Here is a 24,802-nt window from a genome sequence, read left to right as displayed (position 1 = left end):
AGCGCCACTTCTAGCTTTTTTCTTTTTGCTTATATGGTGCTGGGGAATTGAACCCAGAGCCTCATGCATGAAAGGCAAGCACTCTACCACTGAACCACCTTCCCAGCACATTTTTTTTTTTTTTTTGTTGGTCGTGTGGCCTTGAACTCGGCCTGAGCGCTGTCCCTCAGCTCTTCAGCTCAAGGCTAGTGCTGTACCACTTGAGCTACAGTGCCACTCCAGTTTTCTGGTAGTTTATTGGAGATAAGAGTTTCAGGGATACAATTATAGGTTTGAGCCACTGGCTCCCTGCTTGTGTTGTAACTTTTTTATTTATACTCCTTAGAGTTTAAGACTCTAGTTGGTTCTTTGTGTTCATATTTTTAAATAAAGTTTGACCGTTTATCAGTGTGCATGCTAGTCCTAAGGCTTGAACTCAGGGCCTGGGCACTGTCTCTAAGCTTGTGTGACTACTGCTCTACTACTTGAGCCACCACTTCTGGCTCTTTTTTTTTTTTTTTGGCCTGGGGACAGGGTGGTGGTTAATTAAAGATAAGAGTCTCACAGTATTTCTTGCCTGGGCTGGCTTTGAACCATGATCAACACCCTGAATAGTTAGGATTACAGATGTGAGTCACAGCCACCTGGCTTAGAATTTTCTTGCTTTATCTACACGTTTTCTACCTAATTTTGCTTACCTTTTAGCTTTTAACAGATTTCATATTTTGAATACAAAGTTAATACCATTCTTATTTTAATGCTTTTTACGTGAATTTCTCCATGTTAATTTCTTAGAATTTTTTGTTGTTGATGTTGTCATTGGTATTGGTTGTGGGGCTTTAACTCAGGGTCTGAGAACTGTCCTTGAGTTTTTTCTCTCAAAAGCTGGTGCTCTGCCACTTTGAGCCACAAGTCCACTTACAGTTTTCTAGTGGTTAATTGGAGATAAAGTGTCTCACAGACTTCTCTGCCCAGGCTGGTTTTGAAACCAGATCCTCAGATCTCAGCCTCCTGAGTTAGGATTACTGGTGTGAGCCACCAATGCCTGGCTGCAGAAAGTTGTATTTTGTTTTTTGTTTTTTTTTTTGCCAATCCTGGGGCTGGGTCTGGTCACTGTCCCTGAGCTTCTTTTGCTCAAGGCTAGCACTCTACCACGTGAGCCACAGTGCCACTTCCATCTCTTTCTGTGTATGTAGTACTGAGGAATTGAACCCAGGGCTTCATCCATGCTAGGCAAGAACTCCACTACATTCCCAGCCCCAGAATTTGATTTTTTAAATGTACTTATCTCCTTTTTTGTTGCTCTTACTTCAACAATCGTCAGATTTTTGGGAGTGGATTTTTGTTTTTTTTCTTAATCTATACTCCCATTAATTTTACTTTTTGTATATTGAGCCCCCCCCCCCCCCATACCCCCAATCTTGGGCCTTGTACTCAGAGCACTGTCGCTGAGCTTCAGTGCTCTACCATTTAAGCCACAGCTCCACCTTAGGCTTTTTTCTTTTGGGTCGGGGGGAGAGTGCTAATTGGAGATAAGAATCTCCAGGGGGCTGGGAAGGTGACTCAGTGGTAGAGCGCTTGCCTTGCATGCGTGGGGTAGAGCGCTTGCCTTGCATGCGTGGGGCCGTGGGTTCAATCCCCCAGTACCACATAAGCAAAAAGAAAAAAGCCGGAAGTGGCGGTGTAGCTCAAGTGGTAGAGTGCTAGCCTTGAGCTGAAGAGCTGAGGGACAGGGCCCAGGCCCAGAGTTTAGGCCCCACGACCAGACCCCCGCCCCGCCCCCCCCCCCCCCCCCCCAAAAAAAAAAATCTCCAGGATTTTTCCTGCCCAAGCTGGCTTTAAACTGAGATCCTCAGATCCCATTCTCCTGAGTAGGATTATAGGGTGAGCCACTGATGATCAGCTATATATTGAATTTTTAGTAATCTTGAGCAGACTTTTAGTGGGACTTAGGAAAAATAGGGAAATAACATTTTATAGAATAAATACTTGACATTGAATTTAAAGGTTTTGCTTTTGCTAATCTCACCTTTTTCTTTTTGTTTTTACAGAGATGTTATGAACATAAACAATACAGAAATGGGTTGAAGTTCTGTAAACAAATCCTCTCTAATCCCAAATTTGCTGAGCATGGAGGTAAGAACAAATAGTGTTTTCTTTAAGTGTAAATAGATGACGATTTACTGCATATCTATCTAGTTTCTCTATTGGGCTCTTATTTTCCAGAGAATTTTTAATCTAGTGTCAAGAAAAGAATAACATATTCTGCTTAAGTGCTGGTTTATTCCTGTTTTGAACTTAGATGGAAAAAGCAGGGCCTAATAGGGCAACAAGCTTGTTCAAGTATGAAATGAACTGGAATTCCTTTTCTTTTTTAAAAAAAAATAACGTTATACAGAAAGTGACTGATAAGTTCTTGCTTATGAACCATTGTTTATTTAAATTGTAGTTTTTCAAAATTGAGTCATGTTTATTTATATTATAATGGACAGTTACTAGCTTTTGCCTATATGAAAACAAATGGTTTGGATGTTTGTAAAGAAAGGGTGAGTGGGGCATACAGACTTGGAAACAGACTTAAGAAATAATGTCTCCCAACTACTTAACATTTAGTGCTGAAAAGGATGGGCAACAACCGTTCTCTACTAGCTTACTTCTTTGTTAAAATTCTTTTTTACTTTTGCCTACATTTAGTATTCTTCCCCTAGCATTTCAGTTTTAACTTATTACAGCAATTTGGAGACAGAAAACAACAAGAACAAAAGTATTTAATATTACTCCCTTTTCCTTATTATTCCCTTTTCATATTGTTGTTCTGGAAATGTGGCTCGAGTAGTAGAAAACCTGCCAAGCAAGTGCAGGCCCTAAATTCAAACTACATTTCTGAATGAATAAAAATACCTTGTCATCTGGATATTAGTCTGTTTTATAGCTGTTTTTGAAATGTATATATCCTGGTTAATTTGAAATTTTAATAATATGTATGAAATGTTACCAAATTATTGTTTCTAAAGTACAATTTTCCACATTTTATTTCATTAGTTCTAAAATGTAACCCCTCCCATATTTTAGCATATCAGAAAACAAGTTGGATATGAAGTGAAACTGTTTGAAGTATGTTGAACTGAATTTTTCTTTTTATATTAGCTTACATTAGTTATACAAAAATTTTAAGTTCCCACATACTAATACAAAAATTAAAAGTAGTACATGCTGTATCTCCCTTATGATTATATTTTTATTTATTTTTTCTTCCAAATAGCTTTTTTTTTCTATAAGTTTAAAATTATGGCCTTCAAAATTAGGCAAGTCATGAGAATTTTCATTTCTTCATGCATCATAGGATACACATTATATTTACACATTGAATTTATTTTTCTTTTCTGAAAACTTTCTCAACTCTTTTATCTGTTGATGTTCTAGCAACTTGTGCATTTAATAATCCACAGAATTATTTTAAAATAATGATAGAAATATAGATAATTGTATATATTGATGATTGGAAGGTTAATTTAAGCTTTGTATAACAGGTTTATAGAAAGTTGTTTTTTTTTGTTCGTTTGTTTGTTTTTTGGGTCGGGTCGTAGGGCCTGAACTCTGGGCCTGGGCCCTGTCCCTCAGCTCTTCAACTCAAGGCTAACGCTCTACCACTTGAGCCACAGCGCCACTTCCGGCTTTTTTCTTTTTGCTTATGTGGTGCTGAGGAATCGAACCCAGGGCCTCATGCATGCAAGGCAAGCGCTCTACCACTGAGCCACCTTCCCAGCCCTAGAAAGTTTTTTTCAAGATAGAAATTTAATTTTTTTTTTTTTTTTTTTTTTTTTGCCAGTCCTGGGGCTTGACTTCAGGGCCTGGGCACTGTCCCTGAGCTTCTTTGGCTCAAGGCTAGTACTCTATCAATTGAGCCATAGCCTCACTTCTGGCCTTTTCTGTGTATGTGGTATTCGGGAATTGAACCCAGAGCTTCATGATACTAGGCAAACATTGTACCACTAAGCCACATTCCCAGCCTCAAGATAGAAATTTTTGCTGGTTTTAGTTTGGTTTGTTTCTGTTGTATGTGAGTATGTGTAGGGGGAGTGGTGGGTGGGCGGAATTGGAGTTTGAACTTCACACTTTGTGCCTGCCAGGCAAGCACTCGACCTGAACCATGCCCCCATCTCTTTTATTAGCTATATTTCAGGTTGGGTCTTGTACTTTTTTTTGCCTATATTAGCCTCAGGCCATGATATACCTTCAAGTACCACCATACCTGGCTGGTTTGCTAAGAGAAGCATCTCTAAACTTCTTGTTTGAGCTGTTTGCGCTCTCTCTCTCTCTCTTTCTCTCTCTCTCTCCCTCCCCCTATCCCCTCCCGTCCCCCTCCCCTCCCCTCTCCCTCTTCCTCTTTTTTTTTTTGGTCGGCCGTGGGGCTTGAACTCTGGGCCTGAGTGCTGGCCCTCAGCTCTTCAGCTCAAGGCTAGCGCTCTACCACTTAAGCCACAGCACCATTTCTGGTTTTCTGGTGGTTAAATGGAGATAAGAGTCTCACAGACTTTCCTGCCTGGCTAGCTTTGAACCTCCATCTTCAGATCTCAGCCTGCTGAGTTAGGTAGGATTACAGGCATGAGCCACTGGTGCCCATTTTGAGCTGTTCTTAAACTGTGGTCTCTGTCTCTGTCTCCTGAGTAGCTAGGATTATAGACGTGTGCTATTTGGGCCTGACCCTTTTTATACCCTCTCCCTCTCCCTCTTTTTTTTTGGTCGGTCGTGGGGCTTGAACTCTGGGCCTGGGCGCTGTCCTTCAGCTCAAGGCGAGCCCTCTACCACTTGAGCTACAGCGCCACTTCCGGTTTTCTGGTGGTTTATTGGAGATAGGAGTCTCACGGTCTCTCCTGCCCGGGCTGGCTTTGAACCGTGATCCTCAGATCTCAGCCTCCTGAGTAGCTAGGATTACAGGCGTGAGCCACCAGCGCCCGGCTTCCTCTTCTTCTTTGTGTAGGTACTTAGTTTGAACTCAGGGTCTATACCTTAGCTTTTTTTGTATTCAAGGCTGGTACTTAACCACTTGAGCTACAGCTGCACTCCACAGCTTTTGCTGCACTTTTTGACAGTTAATGGGAAATAAGACTTGTCTCATGCACTTGCCTAAGGCTGGCTTTGAACAGCAGTCCTCAAATCTCAGTCTCTTGAGTAGCTAGGATTACAGGCATCACTACCTGGCTTCTTTTCATATTTTCATGGAATTTCTCTTAAGAATAGTAATAGCCAAACACGGTTGGCTCATTCCTGTAATCCTAGCTACTCAGGAAGCTGAGATCTGAGGATCACAGTTCAAAGACAGCCCAGGCAGGAAAGTCCATGAGACTCTTTACCTCCAATTGACCACCAGAAAACCAGAAGTGGCACTGTAGCTCAAGTAGTAGAGCACTTGCCTTGAGCTGTAGAACTGAGGGCCAGTGCCCAGGCCCAGAGTTCAAGCCCATGACTGGCGCCCCTCCCACAAAAAAAGGAATAGTAATAGTTACTGTATGTTAGTAGATGAATCATTAACTTATCTTTCTAGACATAGGAGCTTTTTGTGTTTTTATCTAAAAAATGTAGGTGAGCCTCTAAGAAAAAATCTAGAAATTTCTGTTTTTGTTGGGTTTGAAAAACATTTTAGTTCCATATAAACCTTTAAAATATCAATAATCTTGAAAATATTAGTTCTAAACATAGTATAGTCTTTGGTTTTGAAAGTATGACTGTCTGTTGCTAACTTTTTATTTTTAATGCTTAATTTCTTTTATCTTTCTCTTTCCCATTTGTTATTAAAAATAGAAACTCTGGCTATGAAAGGATTAACTTTGAACTGTTTGGGGAAAAAGGAAGAAGCTTATGAACTGGTTCGTAGAGGTTTGAGAAATGACTTGAAGAGTCATGTGTGTATCCTTTTTGAAATAAATTTAAGAATTGAGTTGGGGTGCTTGAATTAAGGCCATAATTTCAGAACCGTAAGTTTATATGCCTCTTACTGTGCAATTCCAGAGGAAATTACTTATTTTTAAATGAGTACTACAAGCTGCCTTCATGTTTTAATGATGTTTCTATCTCTCAGAAAAATGGGACTTGCCTTTTAAATTATCCATGATAGCTTTTCCCAGCCTTAATGAGAGGGGCTTTGCTTTGGCCTAAGTGTTCCTGCACACTTAACTTCATGTGCTAAATCCTAATCACCAGGGATGGTGTTGATACTTGATGTTATTAAGGAGGGAGTGAGGAAAGAGGCCTTCATAAATGGAATTAAGGAAATTTGCCCCTTTGGTCATTTGAGGAGGTAGCTAGTGTGTTAGCTTTAAAGCAGAGACAAGCTTTGGCCATTACGGAAATTTTTTTTTTTTTTTTTTTTGGTTGGTCTTGGGGCTTGAACTCTGGGCGTGGGTGCTGTTTTTGGGCTTTCCAGTTCAAGGCAAGTGCTCTATTGCTTGAGCCACAGTGCCACTTCTGGTTTTCTAGTGGTTTATTGGAGATAAGAGTCTCATGGACTTTCCTGTCTGGTCTGGCTTTGAACAGCGAGCCCCAGATCTCAGCCTCCTGAGTAGCTAGGATTACAGGTGTGAGCCACTGGCACCCAGCTCCATTACTGAATTTTATTGTGCTTTAAATTTTGGTTCTCTACCACTTGAGCCACTTTGACTTATTTTTTATTTTTTGGTAGTTATTTGGAGTCTCACAGCCCTGCCCTGGCTGGATTCAGACCACTCAGATCTCATCCTCCTAAGTAGCTAGGATTATAGGTGTGAGCCACCAGCACCCAGCTTTGAATGTTTTGACATTATGTATAATAATAATGTGTAATTGACTTTTTGAAACTTTTATTGTACTAAGCGCTGTCCTAAAGATGGTATTGTATTTTTCTTTTTCCTTTCAGTAATAAAGATAACTCCTTAGACTTACTTCACATTTATTTTATATCAGCCAGTGTGCATTTCATGTATTGTATCCTATTTAGTCATTACTACTTTGCTTTCATGTATGGATCTTCTAACATAAATGAGGAATCAGTGAGACTAACATAAGAGATCTTGCAGAGTTAATAAAGCAGACTTCGGCATCCTTTTCTCTGGCTCTAAAAGCTATGCTCTTTTCTGTTTTGTTCCCTTTTATCTTTGTATCTCCGACCTCTTTTAAGTTCATAATTTTGGAAATTGCTATAGTTTTCCAAGGTTCCGGGAAAATGATGTAGAATAATGCTTGTCTTGTAGGTTGTACCCTTAACTGAATTCTTCAGGTTGGCATGTTTATGGCCTTCTTCAGAGGTCAGACAAGAAGTATGACGAAGCCATTAAGTGTTACAGAAATGCACTAAAGTGGGATAAGGACAACCTTCAGATCTTAAGGGACCTCTCCCTGCTGCAGATTCAGATGAGGGACCTTGAGGGGTACAGAGTGAGTGATTTGAGGAAACTTATTTTAAGCTGAAGATTTTGTTTAGAGCTTCGATTACTTCTTCATTCATTTTCCATATCACTTTTCAGTTTTTGGTTTTTTTTTTTGTTAGTCATGGGGCTTGAACTTTGGGTGCTGTCCCTCAGCTCTTCAGCTCAAGGCAAGCGCTCTACCACTTAAGCCACAGCACGACTTCCGGTTTTCTGGTGGCTAATTGGAGATAAGAGTCTCATGGACTTTCTTGCCCAGCCTGACTGTGAACCGCGATCCTCAGATCTCAGCCTCCTGAGTAGTTGGGATTACAGGCGTAAGCCACTGGCACCCGGTCTTCCATATCATTTTTAAAACTTTTCATAGTAGTGAATAATCTATTTCCACTACATTCAGCCTTTTGGAGTTCTTCATTAGCCCATTCTACTTTTAAAAAATAATTTTATTGGAAAGCCCCCACACCTACTACCTTAGTTATTAAAGTATATATTATATATATTTTGGTGAGGCAAATTTGAATGACTATAAGGTTATTTCACTATGTTAAAAAGTAGACTGTGATGCTTTTAGCAGGGTCTATTTTCATTATTGATGTTGTATTTTATGTTGGAACTGCTGAAGTTTTTTTTTTAGAGTCCTGGGACTTGAACTTAGGGCCCGGGCACTGTCCCTGAGCCCCTTTATGCTCATGCTAGTGTTCTACCACTTGAACCACAGCTCTTATTTCCAGCTTTTTCTGAGTAGCTTATTGGAGATGAGTCTCACAGACTTTGCTATCTGGGCTCGCTTCAAACCACTATCCTCAGATCTCAGCCTCCTGAGTAACTAGGATTACAGTCAAGAGCCATGGCGCCCAGCTTCAACTGATGCATTTTATTTGTTTTGTTTTGTTTTTTTTTGGGTCCGGTCATGGGGCCTGAACTCTGGGCCTGGGCGCTGTCCCTCAACTCTTCAGCTCATGGCTAGCACTCTACCACTTGAGCCATAGCGCCAATTTCGGCTTTTTTCTTTTTTGCTTAATGTGGTGCTGAGGAATCGAACCCAGGGCCTCAGGCATGCAAGGCAAGCGCTCTGCCACTGAGCCACCTTCCCAGCCCCCAACTGATGAATTTTAAAGCTTCAATATTAACTCTCAAATCAGTCTTGGATTTATTTAGTCCCTCTTTCCTATTAGTCCTTCCCCACCACCACCCCACCTTCCATGGGTAACCTGTTGGAATTGTTTTTCCTGTATATCTTATTAATTAGGTGTTATATTTTCTAAAGAACTTCTGAGTATTTTTTCCTTTGTACTGTCTTCATCGATCCAGTCTCTTTTTGGAGTAGAAAGATGAAGAAATGAAGGATACTACCTGGTATTGAGTTGAAATTTCAACATTAGTTTATAAGGCTTCATTGTAATTCTTGAATAAAAGTATTCTTTTGCCTCTGTACAGCTACATGGTATGGGTTAAACCTTTCTATCATTGTTTTCAGCATTGGGTTGCAAAAAACATAGTACTGTGGAATGAGTGAATCTGATGTTCCAAAGGAGGATTGCTTTGACTGAAATCTAAGAGAATGTGTTTTTTCTCTTTAAAGGAAACGAGATATCAGTTACTACAGCTTCGACCTGCACAGAGAGCATCATGGATTGGTTATGCTATTGCCTACCATTTATTAGAAGATTATGAAATGGCAGCAAAGATTTTAGAAGAATTTAGGAAAACACAACAGGTAATATCAAGAAGAGCGTTTACTAAATACGATTCTGTATGTCATTCAGAAAAGTATACGTTGTCTGACTAACCTTTTATTTAGGAACAACTTCAAACCTGCAAAAATGTGTGAGAGTAGTACAAAGGAACTCAATGTAGGAATTCACTTACATTAACTAGTGATAAGTGTTTGATATATTTGCTTTAAAATCCCTGACCTATATTTCTATTTAAATTTTCTTCATTAGAAGAGTGAATTTAACTCATTGGCAAAGTGCTTGCCTTGAATACATGACATTCTGTATTTGATCCTCAGCACATGCAAATATATTAATAATAAATAATAGTGGTTAATAACTATATAGGTATTACCATACAGACTGTCAAAGTTAGTTAATATATAGAAGCTATGAAATCCATATTGAAACTTAACTAATTGTGCTACTTAAATATCTTGTAATAGCTTTTTCCTCATTACAGTTTCCAGTTGGGAATCTGATTGTATATAGTTAGCTCTATTTTTCTCTTTCCCTGTCCCTGTTCCTTTGCCTTTTTCTTTCTCTTTTTCTTGGTTGCTGTTCCTGAGCTCTTTTGCCCAAGGCTAGTGCTTTACAACTTTTGAGCCACAGCTCCTTTTCTGGTAGTTAGTTGGAGATGAAGAGCCTCACAGATTTGTGTGCTGGTGCTCAGACCTGTACTCCTGGCTACTCAGGAGGCTGAGATCTGATGTTTGTGGTTCAAAGCTTATCCAGGCAGCAAAGTCCCTGAGACTATTATCTCCAATTAACCATGAGAAAAACGGAAGTAGTGTTTTTGTTTTGTTTTGTTTTTTGGTCCTGTCCCTGGGCCTGAACTCTGGGCATGGGCGCTGTCCCTCAGCTCTTCAGCTCAAGGCTAGCACTCTACCACTTGAGCCACAGCACCACTTCCGTCTTTTTTCTATGTGGTGCTGAGAAATCAAACCCAGGGCCTCATGCATGCAAGGCAAGCACTCTACCACTCAGCCACCTTCCCAGCCCCGGAAGTAGTGTTTTGTTCAAAGTGGTAGAGCACTAGGCTTCAGCATAAAACCTCAGGGACAGTGCCCAGGCCCTGAGTTCAAGCCCCATAACTGACAAAGTAAGTCTCATTGTCAAGGCTGTCTTCCAACCGTGAACCTCAGATTTCAGCCTCCTGAGTAGCAAGGATTATAGGTGTGAGCCACCAGTGCCCAGTGCATTGTTTTCTTCTTCTTTCTTGTGTGTGTGTGTGTAAATCACATTTTTTTTTTTACCCATTCATCATTGGATGTGTACCTAGACTGCATCCATGGTTTAGCTATTCTATGAACCAATAATTTTAGTATTCGTTGGTTACTCCCCCCACCCCCCCCAAACGTTTCTGTAGTGGCTGCAATATGGAAGTTCTCTGACTCTGTTTTCCTTACAGATTTTTTTTCCTTTGTAAGTCGTGGGGCTTGAACTTAGGGCCTGGATGCAGTCCCTGAGCTCTTTTTGCTCCAGGCTAATGTTGTACTACTTTGAGCCACAGTGCCACTTCCAGTTTTTGGGTGGTTAATTGGGGATAAAGAGTCTCATAGACTTTCCTGCCAAGGCTAGCTTTGAACTGTGGTCCTCAGATCTCAGCCTGAGTAGGGTTTCTGGTCTTAGCCACCAGTGAATGTGCTTACTTTTTCTTCTTCCAGCTTTTTGGTGGTTGATTGGAGATAAAAATCACAGACTTTTCTGCTTGGGCTGGCTTTGAACCATGATCCTCAGATTTCAGCCTCATAAGGAGCTAAGATTACAGGGGTGAGCCACTGCGTGCCCAGCCCTCCTAGATTCCTTAGTTTGCATCAGCTGTGAAGAGCTTTTCCTTGTTTCCATTTATTGATTTTTCTTTAAAGATTTGTGGGTTTTTACTCAACTAATATTAGAAGATAATAATTAAGAGTTACATAGACAGGTATTTAAGAATTTCTAAAAGTTTTTTTAATTTGATATCCTTGTACTTTATATTTTAGTGTATAAATTAATTTCTAATAGGAAAGCAAATTCTTATTGTTAGTATTCCTTATATCCTTACACAGACATCCCCCGATAAAGTGGATTATGAATACAGTGAACTTCTTTTATATCAGAATCAAGTCCTTCGAGAAGCAGGTCTCTATAGAGAAGCCTTGGAACATCTTTGTACCTATGAAAAACAAATTTGTGATAAACTTGCTGTAGAAGAAACCAAAGGTATTTTAAAGAATATCACTTATTCTAATATTTAATTATAGCAAAGACAAGACTGAAAGATAATTTAGTTGCTACTGAATATCTTTAGCCTTTTTTTTCTTTTGCTCATGGGGTTTGAACTCTGAGCCTGGGCGCTGTCCCTCAGCTCTTTAGCTCAAGGTGAGTGCTCTACCACTTGAGCCCCAGTGCCACTTCCGGTTTTCTGGAGGTAAGAGTCTCAAGGACTTTCCTGCCCAGACTGGCTTTAAGCCATGATCCTCAGATCTCAGCCACTTGAGTAGCTAGGTATACAGGTGTGAGCCACTAATGCCTGACTATCTTTAGCCTTTTATGGTAGAAAATTGTTGATTCACTTAAAAATATATTTTTGGGGGGGGGGTAGTTTTATTGGAGTGAAAGAGTTTCATGGACTTTTCTGCCTGGGGTGTCTATGAACTATAATGTTCAGAGTTCAGGCTCCTGTGTAACTAGGTTTACAGGCATGATCACTAGTGCCTGTCCTTACACTGTGTAATTTGTGAAGTGAGAAATGCTTACCTTCACAATGGGTATAAGAGATGAGAACTGCAAACACAATTCCATAGAGTGATTTAGTAAAGCATCTTTTTTTAATTGTTGAGTTGAACTTGTGAAGAATTGAACTTGTGAAGACGACGTTTCTTATCTAGCCTCTTTTTTTCTTGAAGCGTACTGGTCCTTGGGCTTGAAACTCAGGACCTGGGGCTGTCCCTGAGTTTTTTGCTCAAAGCTAACTCTACCACTTGAGCCACAGCTTCCCTTGTAGACATGATATTTCTAAACAAGACAATAAAATCAATATGATAAACAATCGTTTTCAGTGGAGTTGGGAATTCAGCGGGATATCAGCCCCATCTACTTCCCTACATTGATTCAAAATGAGGTTTTAAGAGAAACATTTAGGAAAAGTTAAAAAGTTAAAACTTGTAAGGTTTTTCCATGGTCATTTTGGTTGATGTTTCTGTTTGTTAATCAGGGGAGCTTCTCTTGCAATTATGCCGTTTGGAAGATGCTGCTGATGTTTATAGAGGATTGCAAGAGAGAAATCCTGAAAACTGGGCCTATTACAAAGGCTTAGAAAAAGCACTCAAGCCAGGTAGAGTTGGTTAAAGTTAAGCTTTGGTAAACTCTTTTGTTAATGCTTGTTAACTCAGTAAAGCACAGCAATAAAAACAGTAGGTAACCATTGGTTCAGACCCTGAATATAAAAGTATATTGCTTGTGTTTCATGTTGCAGATTGAGCATGTTTTGAAATCTCTTTTTTTACAAGTTGATAGAAATGATATAGAACAGAACTGCAGAAATAACTCCAGGAAAAAAAATTAAAAATTCATAGTAGCATTCAAAATATGTGTTGGGAATTCAGTGTGTTATTTCCAATAATGAATGCAATGTATCTTACTGACAGAAAAAGAGTGGACTCCTGTAGTCATGAGTATAGCCAGCCTGGAAGAGTAAATTTTGAAAAGAGTAAATTTTTACCACTGAAACTCAAAGGCTGTCTGTGTGCCCTTTGCTCATTACTGTCTCCTACGAGTAAGTATACACTGTGGAGACAGATCCAGAAACAAATAGGAAGTATCCTTTCTTGCCCACTGATGTGGTATGGCACACTTGTTTTCTTCAAGGGTGGTAGTAAGCCTTTTAAATTCCATTGGTACATACAAGAGAAGCCTTGCTGGAGATTACTTTGAAAAAAAAAAGATTGATGTTTTCATAGGATTTAGTGCTAGTAATGTGGTGGTGGAAGTGATAGAGGAATAAGATAAATGGGGAATTATAACCATGAAACAAATAGCTAGGAGAGAGTTCTAAGGAGGAATCTGGGCAATGTAAGGCCTACTTACTGAAATAAAATCTTACTAGACTGAAAGTGAGATAGATCACAATAGAGGACAGGGAAAATGAGTGAAGGGAAGATTAAACTGGAGACAGACTTTAGCACTTGCACTTGAGAGTAAAAGAAACAATATATGAAGAAATGGAAGGTAGATCAGAAGTTTCAGGTCTATTCTGCTATTCCAAGTAATGCATAGTAACTGAGACTTACTCAGAAGTTTGCAGTTTGAAAGCTTGCCTAAATCAGAATAGGATAAAATAAATTATGTATTTTATATGATTATATGTATTTAAGATAGGAAAACATGGAAATTAATTTTATTAATAAAATTGAATTGTGATTTTAAAGAATTATTTTGAGAAACTTGTGATTTGCTAGTAAAATACAACTATTTTTCTTTGTCTGCAGCTAATATGTTAGAACGGCTAAAAATATATGAGGAGGCCTGGACTAAATACCCTAGGGGATTGGTGCCAAGAAGGCTGCCATTAAACTTTTTATCTGGTAAGTGAGAACACTTTAAAAGAAGGAAAATGCTGTTACAATTTAAAGTTACTTGGGGCTTGAACTCAGGCCCTGGGCACTGTGCCTGAGCTCTTTTGCCCAAGGCTAACACTCTACCCTTTTATTTTTTTGTTGGTTATGCTGCTTTAACTCTGGGCCTGGAATTGAACCCAGGGTCTTGTGCGTGCAAGGCAAGCACTACCACTAAGCCACCTTCCCAGCCCCTACTCTACTGTTTTTGAGCCACAGCTTTTCTCAGGTTTTCTGGTAGCTAATTGAAGAGCAGAATCTCATGGACTTTCCTGTCTGGGCTGGCTTTGAACCTTGATACTCAGATCTCAGCCTCATGACATGAGCCATCAGTGCCTGGCTCAAGTTAATTTTATTTTGGTTGGTGGTACCGGAGTTTGAACTAGGGCCTCATGCTTGGTAAGTAAGTACCACTTGGGCCATATCTCCAGCCCCCTTTTTAATAGTTTTGTTTTTGTTTTGGTCAGTCATGGGGACTGAACTCTTGGTCTTGGCACTGTCCCTCAGCTCTTCAGCTCAAGGCTAGTGCTCTACTACTTGAGCCACAGCACCACTTTCTGCTTTTTCTGCTTATGTGTTGCTGAGGAATGGAACCCAGGGCCTCATGCATTCAAGGCAAGCACTCTACCACTGAGCTACCTTCCCAGCCCTTTTTTTTTGGTCAGTCGTGGGGCTTGAACTCTGGGTCTGGGTGCTGTCCCTGCACTCTTTAGCCCAAGGCAAGTCCTCTATCACTTTAGCTACAGCATCACTTTCAGTTTTCTAGTGGTTATTTGGAGATAAGAGTCTCTTGGACTTTCCTGCCCAGGCTGGTTTTGAACTGCCCTCCTCAGATCTCAGCTTCCTAAGTAGCTAGGATTACAGGAGTGAGTCATTGGTGCCGGCTTTTTTTTTTTTTTTTTTTTAATATACTGGTTCTGGGGCTTGAATTTCTGGCCTGGGCCCTGTCCTTGAAGTTCTTTTGCTCCAGCATAGCATTCTACCACGTAAGCAATAGCCACTTCCAGTTTTCTGTGGTTAATTGGAGACAAGAGTCTTGTGGCCTTCCCTGCACAGGCTGGCTTTGAACCTGGATCCTCAGCTCTCAGCCTCTGATAAGCTAGGATTACAGGTGTGAGTCACCAGTACCTGGTTTCACATTGATACTTTTTAAAGAGTGGTCTTCTTTTTGCCTAGACTAACCAGAACTTTGTTCCTCTAGTGTATACTTCTTGATGTCACTGGGGATCACAGGTGTGTGCCTTTGTACCCAGCCATTGTTGTTCTTTCATAGATAGAATGATGAGCATGGGCCACCACACCTAACTGTTGGTTTGAGTCTAGCCTTGAACTGCCAGTCTCTACCTCCCAAGTGCTAGACTTGAACCACTGCCCTCCCTAGGCTAAGGTTTCCTTTCTTGTGGGGCTGGGAAGGCTGATCTTGGGACTTGAACTCAGGGACTGGGCACTGTATTTTTTGTGCTTCAGGCTAGCCCTCAACTTCAGTTTTTTTGGTAGCTCATTGGATTTAAGAGTTTTGCAGGCTTTCCTGCTTGGGCTGACTTCAAACCTCAATCCTTAGATCTCAGCCTCCTGAATAGTTAGGATTACAGGTGTGAGCCATCAGTGTCCACTTTTCCTTGATTTTTAAAAAATGTGCATTGCATATTGAAGTCTCATGATATGCATCATTGTATGGATAAATGTAAACCAACAGATTTTTCTCTCCAAGGTGAGAAGTTTAAGGAATGTTTGGATAAGTTTCTGAGGATGAATTTTAGCAAGGGTTGTCCACCAGTCTTCAATACCTTGAGATCACTATACAAAGACAAAGAAAAGGTAAAAATCAAAACATAATGTTTTCTTTCCTTTTCTATTATTCCATTGCTCAGTATGTTTAGTTTTTGATTATCTGTGTCCAGTATTATATGTTTCGTAACTCTGATAATGTTTTCCTAGAAAGCAGTTTAATGCCTCTATGTATACCTCTTTCTTCCTTTTCACCATTTCTTTTCTTTCTGCCCTCAATAATTTACTGTTACTATACTTTCCTTGGTTTCAGCTTTATGCTGTAATGAATCAGTGTACTTAATGAAGTTTTCTGCTGATCCTGTCCCATGTCCAGTTCCCTAACAGGACTGTTTTTTTTTGTTGTTGTTGTTGTTTTTGTTTTTGCTTTTTTCCAGTTGTGGGGCCTGAACTCTGGGCCTGGACGCAGTCCCTCAGCTTTTCGGCTCAAGGCTAGTGCTCTACCACTTGAGCCACAGCACCACTTCTGGGTTTTTCTGCTTATGTGTTGCTGAGGAATCGAACCCAGGGCCTCATGCATGCAAGGCAAGCACTCTACCACTGAGCCACCTTCCCAACCACTGTTAATTACTTTTTATTGGTTTTTTTTAAAAAAGTGGACCAGACATATATTCTCCCACACTTCAGATACCCTACTCTTTAATGATTAAGTTTTATTAATTCTCTTGATTGTGAAATTGAGAATTGACTTACCATGTACTTACAGAAAATGCCCTTTTCACAAAGCATTTTTTTTGATTCTTGATTCTTAAAGAGCAGATGATTAATTGTGGTTGTTATTTATATAGTTTGTGGTGGAAATGAATGAAGATATAAATCATCTACAACACTGATTCTGTCTTACCCCTTACTAGTTTTTGGTTCTGCTGATGCATTCTTTTGTTTAAAAAAATAAAATAATTATTATAAAGGTGATGTGCAAAACGGTTACAATTACGTAAGTCAGGCAAAGTACATTTCCCTTGTCCTCTCCCAGGTTTTCACTCCCATCCCCACCCACAAGTTGTATAGTTCATTTTCAACATAGTGTCTAGTGAGCACCACTGCTGATTTGTTCACCCTTTGTCCCTTCATTTCTGTGCTCCACACCCTTACCATCTTAACGACAGATGAACGAGATAAAAAGAAAGGAAAAACTTTGTTTCCATTTTCTGGAGTTCATTTCCATGAATATTGGTTTATGTGATCACATGTACATAAGCACTGCATCTTTTTTTTCCTTTCCTAAGAATATCCTCCTTTGGTCTCAGTGTGTGTTAATTACTAAAATCTTATATAATGTATCATGACCCAGTGTAATTTAGATCTAACTTGCACATGAGACAAAATGTGCCATTTGTGTCTCTGAGGTTGACTTGACTTATTTCACTTAAAACCATTTGTTCTACGTCCATCTATTTCTCTGCGCATGCGTTATTTTCTGACAGGGAAAAGGAGTTCACTTACAAGTTTTTAGAAAGTCATATCCTACGGTATATCTTCAAAATGATTCTTTAAAACTTCTTACTCAGATTAAATTTTTTTTTTTTTTTTGGTCGGTGGTGGGGCCTGAACTCTGGGCCTGGGCACTGTCCCTCAATTCTTCAGCTCAAGGCTAGTGCTATACCACTTGAGCCACAGCACCATTTCTGACTTTTTCTGCTTATGTGGTGCTGAGGAATCAAACCCAGGGCCTCATGCAAGCAAGGCAAGCACACTCTACCACTGAGCCACCTTCCCAGCCCAGAGATAAAATTTTATAGGAGAGAGCTCTCATGACTCAACCTGTAATCCTGGCTACTCAGGAAGCTCAGATCTGAGGATCATGCTTCAAAAGCCACCTGTGCCAGAAAATTTGCAAAAGAAACTTAACCTCTAATTAGCCACCAAAGAGCCAGAAATGTAACTGTGGCTTAAATAGTAGAGACCAGCCTTGAGCAAAAAAAAAAAAAAGCTCAGTGACAGTGCCTCCAGGCCATGAGTTCAAGCTTCAGGACTGGCACCTCAAAAAAATTATATAAAGGGGCATTTGTGTAAATAACACATTTTTTACAAAAATAGTAACCATCTATTTTTTCTCTATTAAAGTGTGCTTCTGTCTTTGTACTGTAGGTGGCGATCATAGAAGAATTAGTTGTAGGTTATGAAACTTCTCTGAAAAGCTGTCGTTTATTTAACCCTAATGGTAAGTGTTTGTAGTTTATACCTTAAAAATATGCTGAAATTTTTTAGTACATTATGAAAGGGTTAATGGGTCATTGCTAATTGTTCGATTAGCATTGTGTATATACTTTTTTCTCCCAATATGATGGAAACTCACTAATTTGCATATTGTGTAATAGTTGACTGAGAGTGCAACTAGTTGGGATAAAGTATCTCAATTTTGAATGAAACTAAAAGTGAAAATACAAGCTTGACAAGCTTTGATTATACCTAGACATAGTTCATCCGAAGGCACTAAGCTTCTATTCTTACATTCTAATGAAAATCCCAAAATAGACATCATTTCATTTATGAATATTTCAATGTGTCTGAAAGACTTAAAACATAATCATTATACAATTGTCGTACTAACATGGCTATAAGTTCCTCTTTTTTCCTTTCTATAATTAATTTTTTTTTTGTCATTCGTGGAGCTTGAACTCTGGGCTTGGGGCATTGTTCCCCTGTTCTTCAGCTCAAGGCTAGGGCTCTATCACTTGAGCCATAGCACCACTTCCAGTTTACTGGTGGTTAATTTGAGATAAGAGTCTCTCATGAACTTTCCTTCCTTTGCTGGCTTTGAACTGCAATCCTCAGATCTCATTCTCCTGAGTAGCTAGTATTACAGGCGTGAGCCTCTAGTGCCCCACAGGTGCCCCGCTAGAAATTTTTTTTTTGTAGAAATTTTTAATGGATAGGTCCAATTCCAAGTTTGATGAAATTTGATGTGATATTTTTGGTTTGCTCATTTGATTGGTTTGATTTTTGTGTTCTAAACATAACAGGGAATAATCAAGATTACTTCTATCACTTGGCAGTTAGTGTTTCTATCTGAAAATAGAATTTCATGTTATATATGTTTTGACTCAGGATTTACATAGGAAGAACATGATAAGTACACTTTTTTTCCTCCTAAAGCCTAAAATTTAAAACATTCTTTAAAAACTGCAGGACGCTGGTGGCTCACACCTGTAATCCTAGCTACTTAGGAAGCTGAGGTCTGAGGATCCAGGTTCAAAGCCAACCCAGGCAGCAAAGCCTATGAGAATCTTACCTCTAATAAACCGTCAAAATAAACTGGAAGTGGTGCTATGGCTCAAGTGGCAGAGTGCTTGCCTTGATTTAAAGTGCTGAGGGACAATGCACACAGGCCCAGAGTTCAAGCCCCATGATCAGTGCCCCCCCGAAAAAAAATTCTTTTTTTTTTTTTGGGTCCAGTCGTGGAGCCTGAACTCTGGGCCTGGGCGCTGTCCCTCAGCTCTTCAGCTCAAGGCTAGCGCTCTACCACTTGAGCCACAGCGCCACTTCTGGCTTTTTTCTTTTTGCTTATGTGGTGCTGAGGAATCAAACCCAGGGCCTCATGCGTGCAAGGCAAGCGCTCTACCACTGAGCCTTCCCAGCCCCTCCCCCCCCAAAAACAATTCTATAAAAGCACAAACTGTAGACGTATTCTTTAAAGATTACAAATTATATATATATATATATATATATATATATATATATATATATATATATATATATATATATAAATAATTTTTGGTCAGTCGTGGCGCTTGAACTCGGGGTCCTGGGTGATGTCCCTGAGCTTTTTCATTCAAGATTAGAGCTCTCTCACTTTGAGCCACAGCACCATTTCTGGCTTTCTGGTGGTTAATTAGAGATACAGAATGGCATTGAACCACTATCCTGAGATCTCAGCCTCCTGAGTAGCTAGGATTACAGGTGTGAGTCACCAGTACCCGGGTCTAATTTTTATTTAAGCTCCAGGACTGGCACAAAAAAGCAAAAAATTAGGAACTCAGAGTTAATTGTATTCAGTAATTCAAATACCAAATGGTTCCATCTTTCTACCATGGTACAAGCTGATAGCATTTCTCTTGTACATTGTAGTACACTGCCTCAGAAGATCTAGAATTGGTTGTTTTTCCTGAGGATCTCTTGTTCCTTCAGTAGGGAAGCTACTTTTGGGACCTGAAGCTTACATTACTATTAAGTTGCTCCTTGTTTCTAGGTCTCAGACTAAATTTAATTGTACCTTTTGAAAGGGGTTGGCCATGTTTTATAGATTAATCATCATTGTGTTCCTTTGATGATCAGCATTTTCCAATTACTTTTCCTTATAAATATAAGGACTATATTCATTGGGTTTTGAAAAATTTACACAATACGTAATCTTGATTTCTTTTCTCTCCCTCCCTGTGCCATGTATTTTAAAGATGATGGAAAGGAGGAACCACCAACTACATTACTTTGGGTCCAGTACTACTTGGCACAACATTATGACAAAATTGGTCAGCCATCTATTGCTCTGGAATACATAAATACTGCTATTGAAAGTACACCTACATTGATAGAACTCTTTCTTGTTAAAGCTAAAATCTACAAGGTAAAAGTCTTTCAATTATATTACGGTCTCCTTCACCCTCCCTTTCTCTCACCCCTACCCCTCCCTCCTTCCCTCCCTCTCTACCTCTCTCCCTCTCCTGCATCTCATTTGTATTTTATAGATTTTAAATGTAAGTAAAATTACATGACTAAAAGAATCAAAAATATGGAATAAAATTCATGTTAGTGTGATGATTTTAGAATTGTCATGGTTAACCATATATGTATGTGTAAGACTTACACACATGACACTAATCATATATATATACATATGTGTGTGTGTGTGTGTGTGTGTGTGTAGTCAGACATATCTACTGATTCCTTGCTTGAGTAAATAAAGATATAGCTAATCTAAAAGTAATTTTATTTATTTATTTTTTGTTGGTTGTAGGGCTTGAACTCTGAGCCTGGGTGCTGTCCTTCAGCTCATCAGCTCAAGGCGAGTGCTCTACCACTTGAGCCACAGCACACTTCTGGCTTCTGGTTTATCTGGTGTTTATTGGAAATAAGAGTCTTACGGACTTTCCTGACTTGGGCTGGTTTTGAACTGTGATCCTCAGATCTCAGCCTCCTGAGTAGCTAGGATTATAGGCCTGAGCCACTGGTCCCTAGCCAAAGGAATTTTATTTACTGCAAGTGTACCTGATACTTTTGATAAAGTAAAAACAGTGATGATTTTCTTCTGAATACTATGTATTATGATCTTTTTGGACTCCTTAATTCCCAGGCATGTAGCCTGCCCTCCTAGCTTAGCTTTACTCTGTGTTCTTTGGAGGTATTGAGGTTTGAGCTTAGGTTCCCATTCTTGCTAGGCTGATAATCTACCACTTGAGCCATAGTCCTGGTCCTTTTTGGTTTTTAGATTACTTTTTAAGAGAGGTATTGATTTTACTTGAAATTTACCTTAGAAGTCAATTTTCCCAAGTAGCTAGAATTATAGGAATGTACGACCATTCACGTGTCCTATCATTTCCTTTAATTTGACCATTCTCTTCTTGCAAGTAATTAATCAAATCTTTGAGGGAGTGGTTAGAAATTAATAATTTAACCAGGCAATAATGTCATTAACATTTTGAAAGCACCTGTCTGTTTGATTATGTTAAGATTGAACCTAGGTTTTATTGGCAAGTAAGTATTCTACAAGTGTTGCTTTTGTTTAGCTTTGAGACAGCTTTTCTTTGTATTTGGCTAGCATGGAACTCACATTCCTCCTACCTCAACCTCTGGAATTGTTAGACTTTAACACAGGCACCACTTTTTATTTATTTTACATTTTTGTTTGTTGTATTTTTAAATCTTAAAAAAATTATTAGCTTAAATACTTATACAAGGGCTACATTGTGATATATATGCAAATAATATGCTTCTATAACTCTTTAACTTGCCCCAGCTCTTGTGTGTGTATGTATGCATGCACATGCCTGTGCCAGTCTTTGGGCTTGAACTCAGGGTTTGGGGGCTAGCTAGTGTTCTACCACTTGAACCATAGGTCTACTTCCTGATTTTTCTGAGTACTTCATGGACATGAATCTCCTGGACTTTAATGTCTGGGCTGTGTCAAACCATGATCCTCAGACCTCAGCCTCTTGAGTAGTTTGAATAAACAGGTTTGAACTACACGTGCTCACCCCTCAGCACTGTATTTTTGGTTTCGTTGTGGGGCTTGAACTCAAGGCTTGGGTGCTGTTGCTGAGCCTCTTTGTGCTCAAGGCTAGTATTCTACCGTTTTGAGCCATAGCATCACTTCTGGTTTTGGGGTGGTTAATTGGAGACAAAAGAGTGTCAACAGCACTTTTCTGCATAGGCTGACTTCAAACTGCAATCCTGAGATCTCAGCCTCTTGAGTAGCTAGGATTACAGGTGTGAACCACTGATGCATGATCCCCCAGGTCTCCCCCCACCCCTTTTTTTTTTTTCAGTTGTGGGACTTGAACTCTGGGTCTGGGTACTGTCAAGGCAGTGCTCTACCACTTGAGCCACAGCGCCACTTATGGTATTAAGAGTCTCACTGACTTTCCTGCCTGGGCTGGATTTGAACTGCGATCCTCACATCTCAGCCTCCTGAGTAGCTAGGATTATAGGCATAAGCCACTGGTGTCCAGTTCTGCCCCCCAGCACTTTTTAAAGCCAATTTTTACCCTTTAGTTTTGGGGCATGGCCAGGCCAAACAGTTAGATGAGTTAAAAATGGGGATCACTGGGAATGTCCAGTAGTAATGCTTTCTTGATTACCTTAGAGTATCAATTTCCCTTTTGTGACCTTCATATTGAAGGTTTTTCATTTGGTGTTTTGTGAGTGCCAGACCTGGGGCTTGAACTCAGGGCCTGGGTACTGTCCCTTAACTTTTTTTTTTACTTCAAGGCTAGTGCTCTAGTAAATGACTTACAACTCCTCCACTGTGGCTCTTTTGGGTTGGGGTAGGGGAGATAATGGGAAGATAAGAGTCTAATGGACTTTCCTGCATGAGTCTAATGGACTTTACTGCATGGGCTGGCTTTGAACCTGAGTAGTTAGGATGATAAGTGTGAGACACTGGCCAATCACCTATTTGGTTTTGCTGGTAGTGGCTTGAACTAAGGGCCTCATGCTTGCTTGGCTTTTTTGTCTGGGTTGGTTTCAAACCATGATACCCTGGAATTTAGCCTCTTGAGTAGGATTATAAGCATGAGCCACTGGCACTCATTCTTGACTTAATTAGGTTATTAATTAGGTTATTCTTGACTTAAAGATTCTTTTTTCCTTTGGTCTTTTTTTTTTCTAGTATTTCCTTTGTGCCAGGTAGTATTATTTATGATAGGAATATAACAGTAGATATTTCTACTAATACAAATCTTTATTGTTATGCTACCTTCTAGATTGCCAGAAGGTATAAAACTTTACAGAGGAATGACTTTTTGCTTTTCTATATTAATTTGCATGTTACAAGTCAAAGGTATCTTTTATTTGGTTATTTTAATAATTTATCAACCCGGAAAAAATTGCTGACACAGTAAAATTAGTGTACTTACTGGTTTATTTTGTATTTGTACCTTGTAAGCATGCTGGGAATATTAAGGAAGCTGCAAGGTGGATGGATGAAGCCCAGGCCCTGGATACAGCAGACCGATTTATTAACTCCAAGTGTGCAAAATATATGCTAAAAGCCAATCTGATTAAAGAAGCTGAAGAAATGTGCTCAAAGTTTACAAGGGTTTGTACTGCCATTGTTCTTACGAATAATCAGGATGTGAACCAATTTGTGCTTTACCTTATTCTGTTTTCAAAGCTTTTAATATTTTAATGTTAGAAAATATATTTAATATTAGAAAAACATTAAAGTCATTTTTAGTATAAATTTTTTTTCTACCTAGTTGTGCAGTTTTTTTTCCTTTGGTGCTGTGGTTTGCACTGAGGGCTCCATACTTGCTATGCAAGTGCTCTACCACATGAGCCATACCCAGCCCTTTTTTGCATTAGCTGTTTTTTAGGTAAGGTTTCTACATGTTTGTCTAACTAGCATTAGCTCTTCTTTATCTTAGCTATTGTTCAGGTAAGGTTTTTTTGTAACTAGCGTCAGATCTCCTTTCTTACCTGTGGCTTCTTATGTAGCTAGGATGACAGGTAACTACCACCAACCCCAGAGTTTAGAGTGAGATGGCAGTATTGTTAATTTTTGCTGGAGATATCCTCAAACCACAATCCTTTTGATCTTTGTTTTCCAAGGAGTGGCATTACATTCATGAGCCACTATGCTCTTGTATTATAGGAGTTATGGGAACTAGTAGCAAATAGAATGTGGTGGTTTCTGTTTTTTGTCAGTTGTGGGGGCTGAGCTCTGGGCCTGGGTGCTGTCTCTCAGTTCTTCAGGTCATGGCTAGCATTCTACCACTTGAGTCACAGTGCCACTTCTGGCTTTTTTTTCTGCTTATGTGGTGCTGAGGAATCAAACCCAGGGTCTCATGCATGTGAGGCAAGCACTCTTATCACTGAGCCAACTTCCCAGCCCCTGGAATGTGTTTCTATGTGCTAGTTGTTTTTTTTTTTTGGAGGGGGGGTCCGGTCTTGGGGCCTGAAGTCTGGGCCTGGGTGCTGTCCCTCAGCTCTTCAGCTCAAAGCTGGTGCTCTACCACTTGAGCCACAGTACCACTTCAGGCTTTTTCTGCTTATGTGGTGCTGAGGAATTGAACCCAGGGCCTCATGCATGCAAGGCAAGCACTCTACCACTGAGCCACCTTCCCAGCCCCTAGATTTTTTTTGGGAGGGGGTCTAGTCGTGGGGCCTGAACTCTGGGCCTGCGCGCTGTCCCTCAGCTCTTCACTCAAGGCTAGCGCTCTACCACTTGAGCCACAGTGCCACTTCTGGCTTTTTTCTTTTTTCTTTTCTTTTTTTTTTGGGTCCAGTCGTGGGGCCTGAACTCTAGGCCTGGGCACTGTCCCTCAGCTCTTCAGCTCAAGGCTAGTGCTCTACCACTTGAGCCACAGCGCCACTTCCGGCTTTTTTCTTTTTGCTTATGTGGTGCTGAGGAATCGAACCCAGGGCCTCAGGCATGCAAGGCAAGTGCTCTACCACTGAGCCATCTTCCCAGCCCTAGATTTTTTTTTTTTTTTTTATGTTAGTCCTGATTGCCTAATTATTCCTCTTTTTTTCTCTTCTCCCGTCCCCAGTTATGGTCCTTGATTGAACTCTGGGCCTAAGAGCTGCCTCTGAGCTCTCTTTTGCTCAAGGCTAGTGCTCTAGGACACTTTGAGCCACAATCAGCCCTTCAGTTTTCTGGTGG

The 24,802-nt window shown here is 39.9% G+C and overlaps 1 protein-coding gene across 2 annotated transcripts in view; it reads left to right on the top strand.

Moving 5' to 3' along the window:
• Positions 1-24,802, top strand: part of Naa15 (N-alpha-acetyltransferase 15, NatA auxiliary subunit) — a 63,758-nt gene that overhangs the window by 16,347 nt on the left and 22,609 nt on the right. For both annotated transcript variants that reach the window (XM_042701570.1, XM_042701569.1), the window contains exons 2-12: positions 2,031-2,115; positions 5,782-5,886; positions 7,232-7,389; positions 8,962-9,096; positions 11,146-11,299; positions 12,294-12,413; positions 13,567-13,662; positions 15,404-15,510; positions 17,572-17,644; positions 19,878-20,047; positions 23,084-23,236. In XM_042701570.1, the coding sequence (XP_042557504.1) occupies positions 2,031-2,115; positions 5,782-5,886; positions 7,232-7,389; positions 8,962-9,096; positions 11,146-11,299; positions 12,294-12,413; positions 13,567-13,662; positions 15,404-15,510; positions 17,572-17,644; positions 19,878-20,047; positions 23,084-23,236 (1,356 nt within the window). The remainder of the gene's footprint in view (positions 1-2,030; positions 2,116-5,781; positions 5,887-7,231; positions 7,390-8,961; positions 9,097-11,145; positions 11,300-12,293; positions 12,414-13,566; positions 13,663-15,403; positions 15,511-17,571; positions 17,645-19,877; positions 20,048-23,083; positions 23,237-24,802) is intronic.

Source organism: Dipodomys spectabilis, unplaced genomic scaffold, assembly GCF_019054845.1.
Source record: "Dipodomys spectabilis isolate Male_0828 unplaced genomic scaffold, ASM1905484v1 ptg000297l, whole genome shotgun sequence".
Lineage (NCBI taxonomy): Eukaryota > Metazoa > Chordata > Mammalia > Rodentia > Heteromyidae > Dipodomys > Dipodomys spectabilis.
Note: the sequence above shows the minus strand (reverse complement) of the source record. Positions and strands in the feature narration are given on the sequence as shown.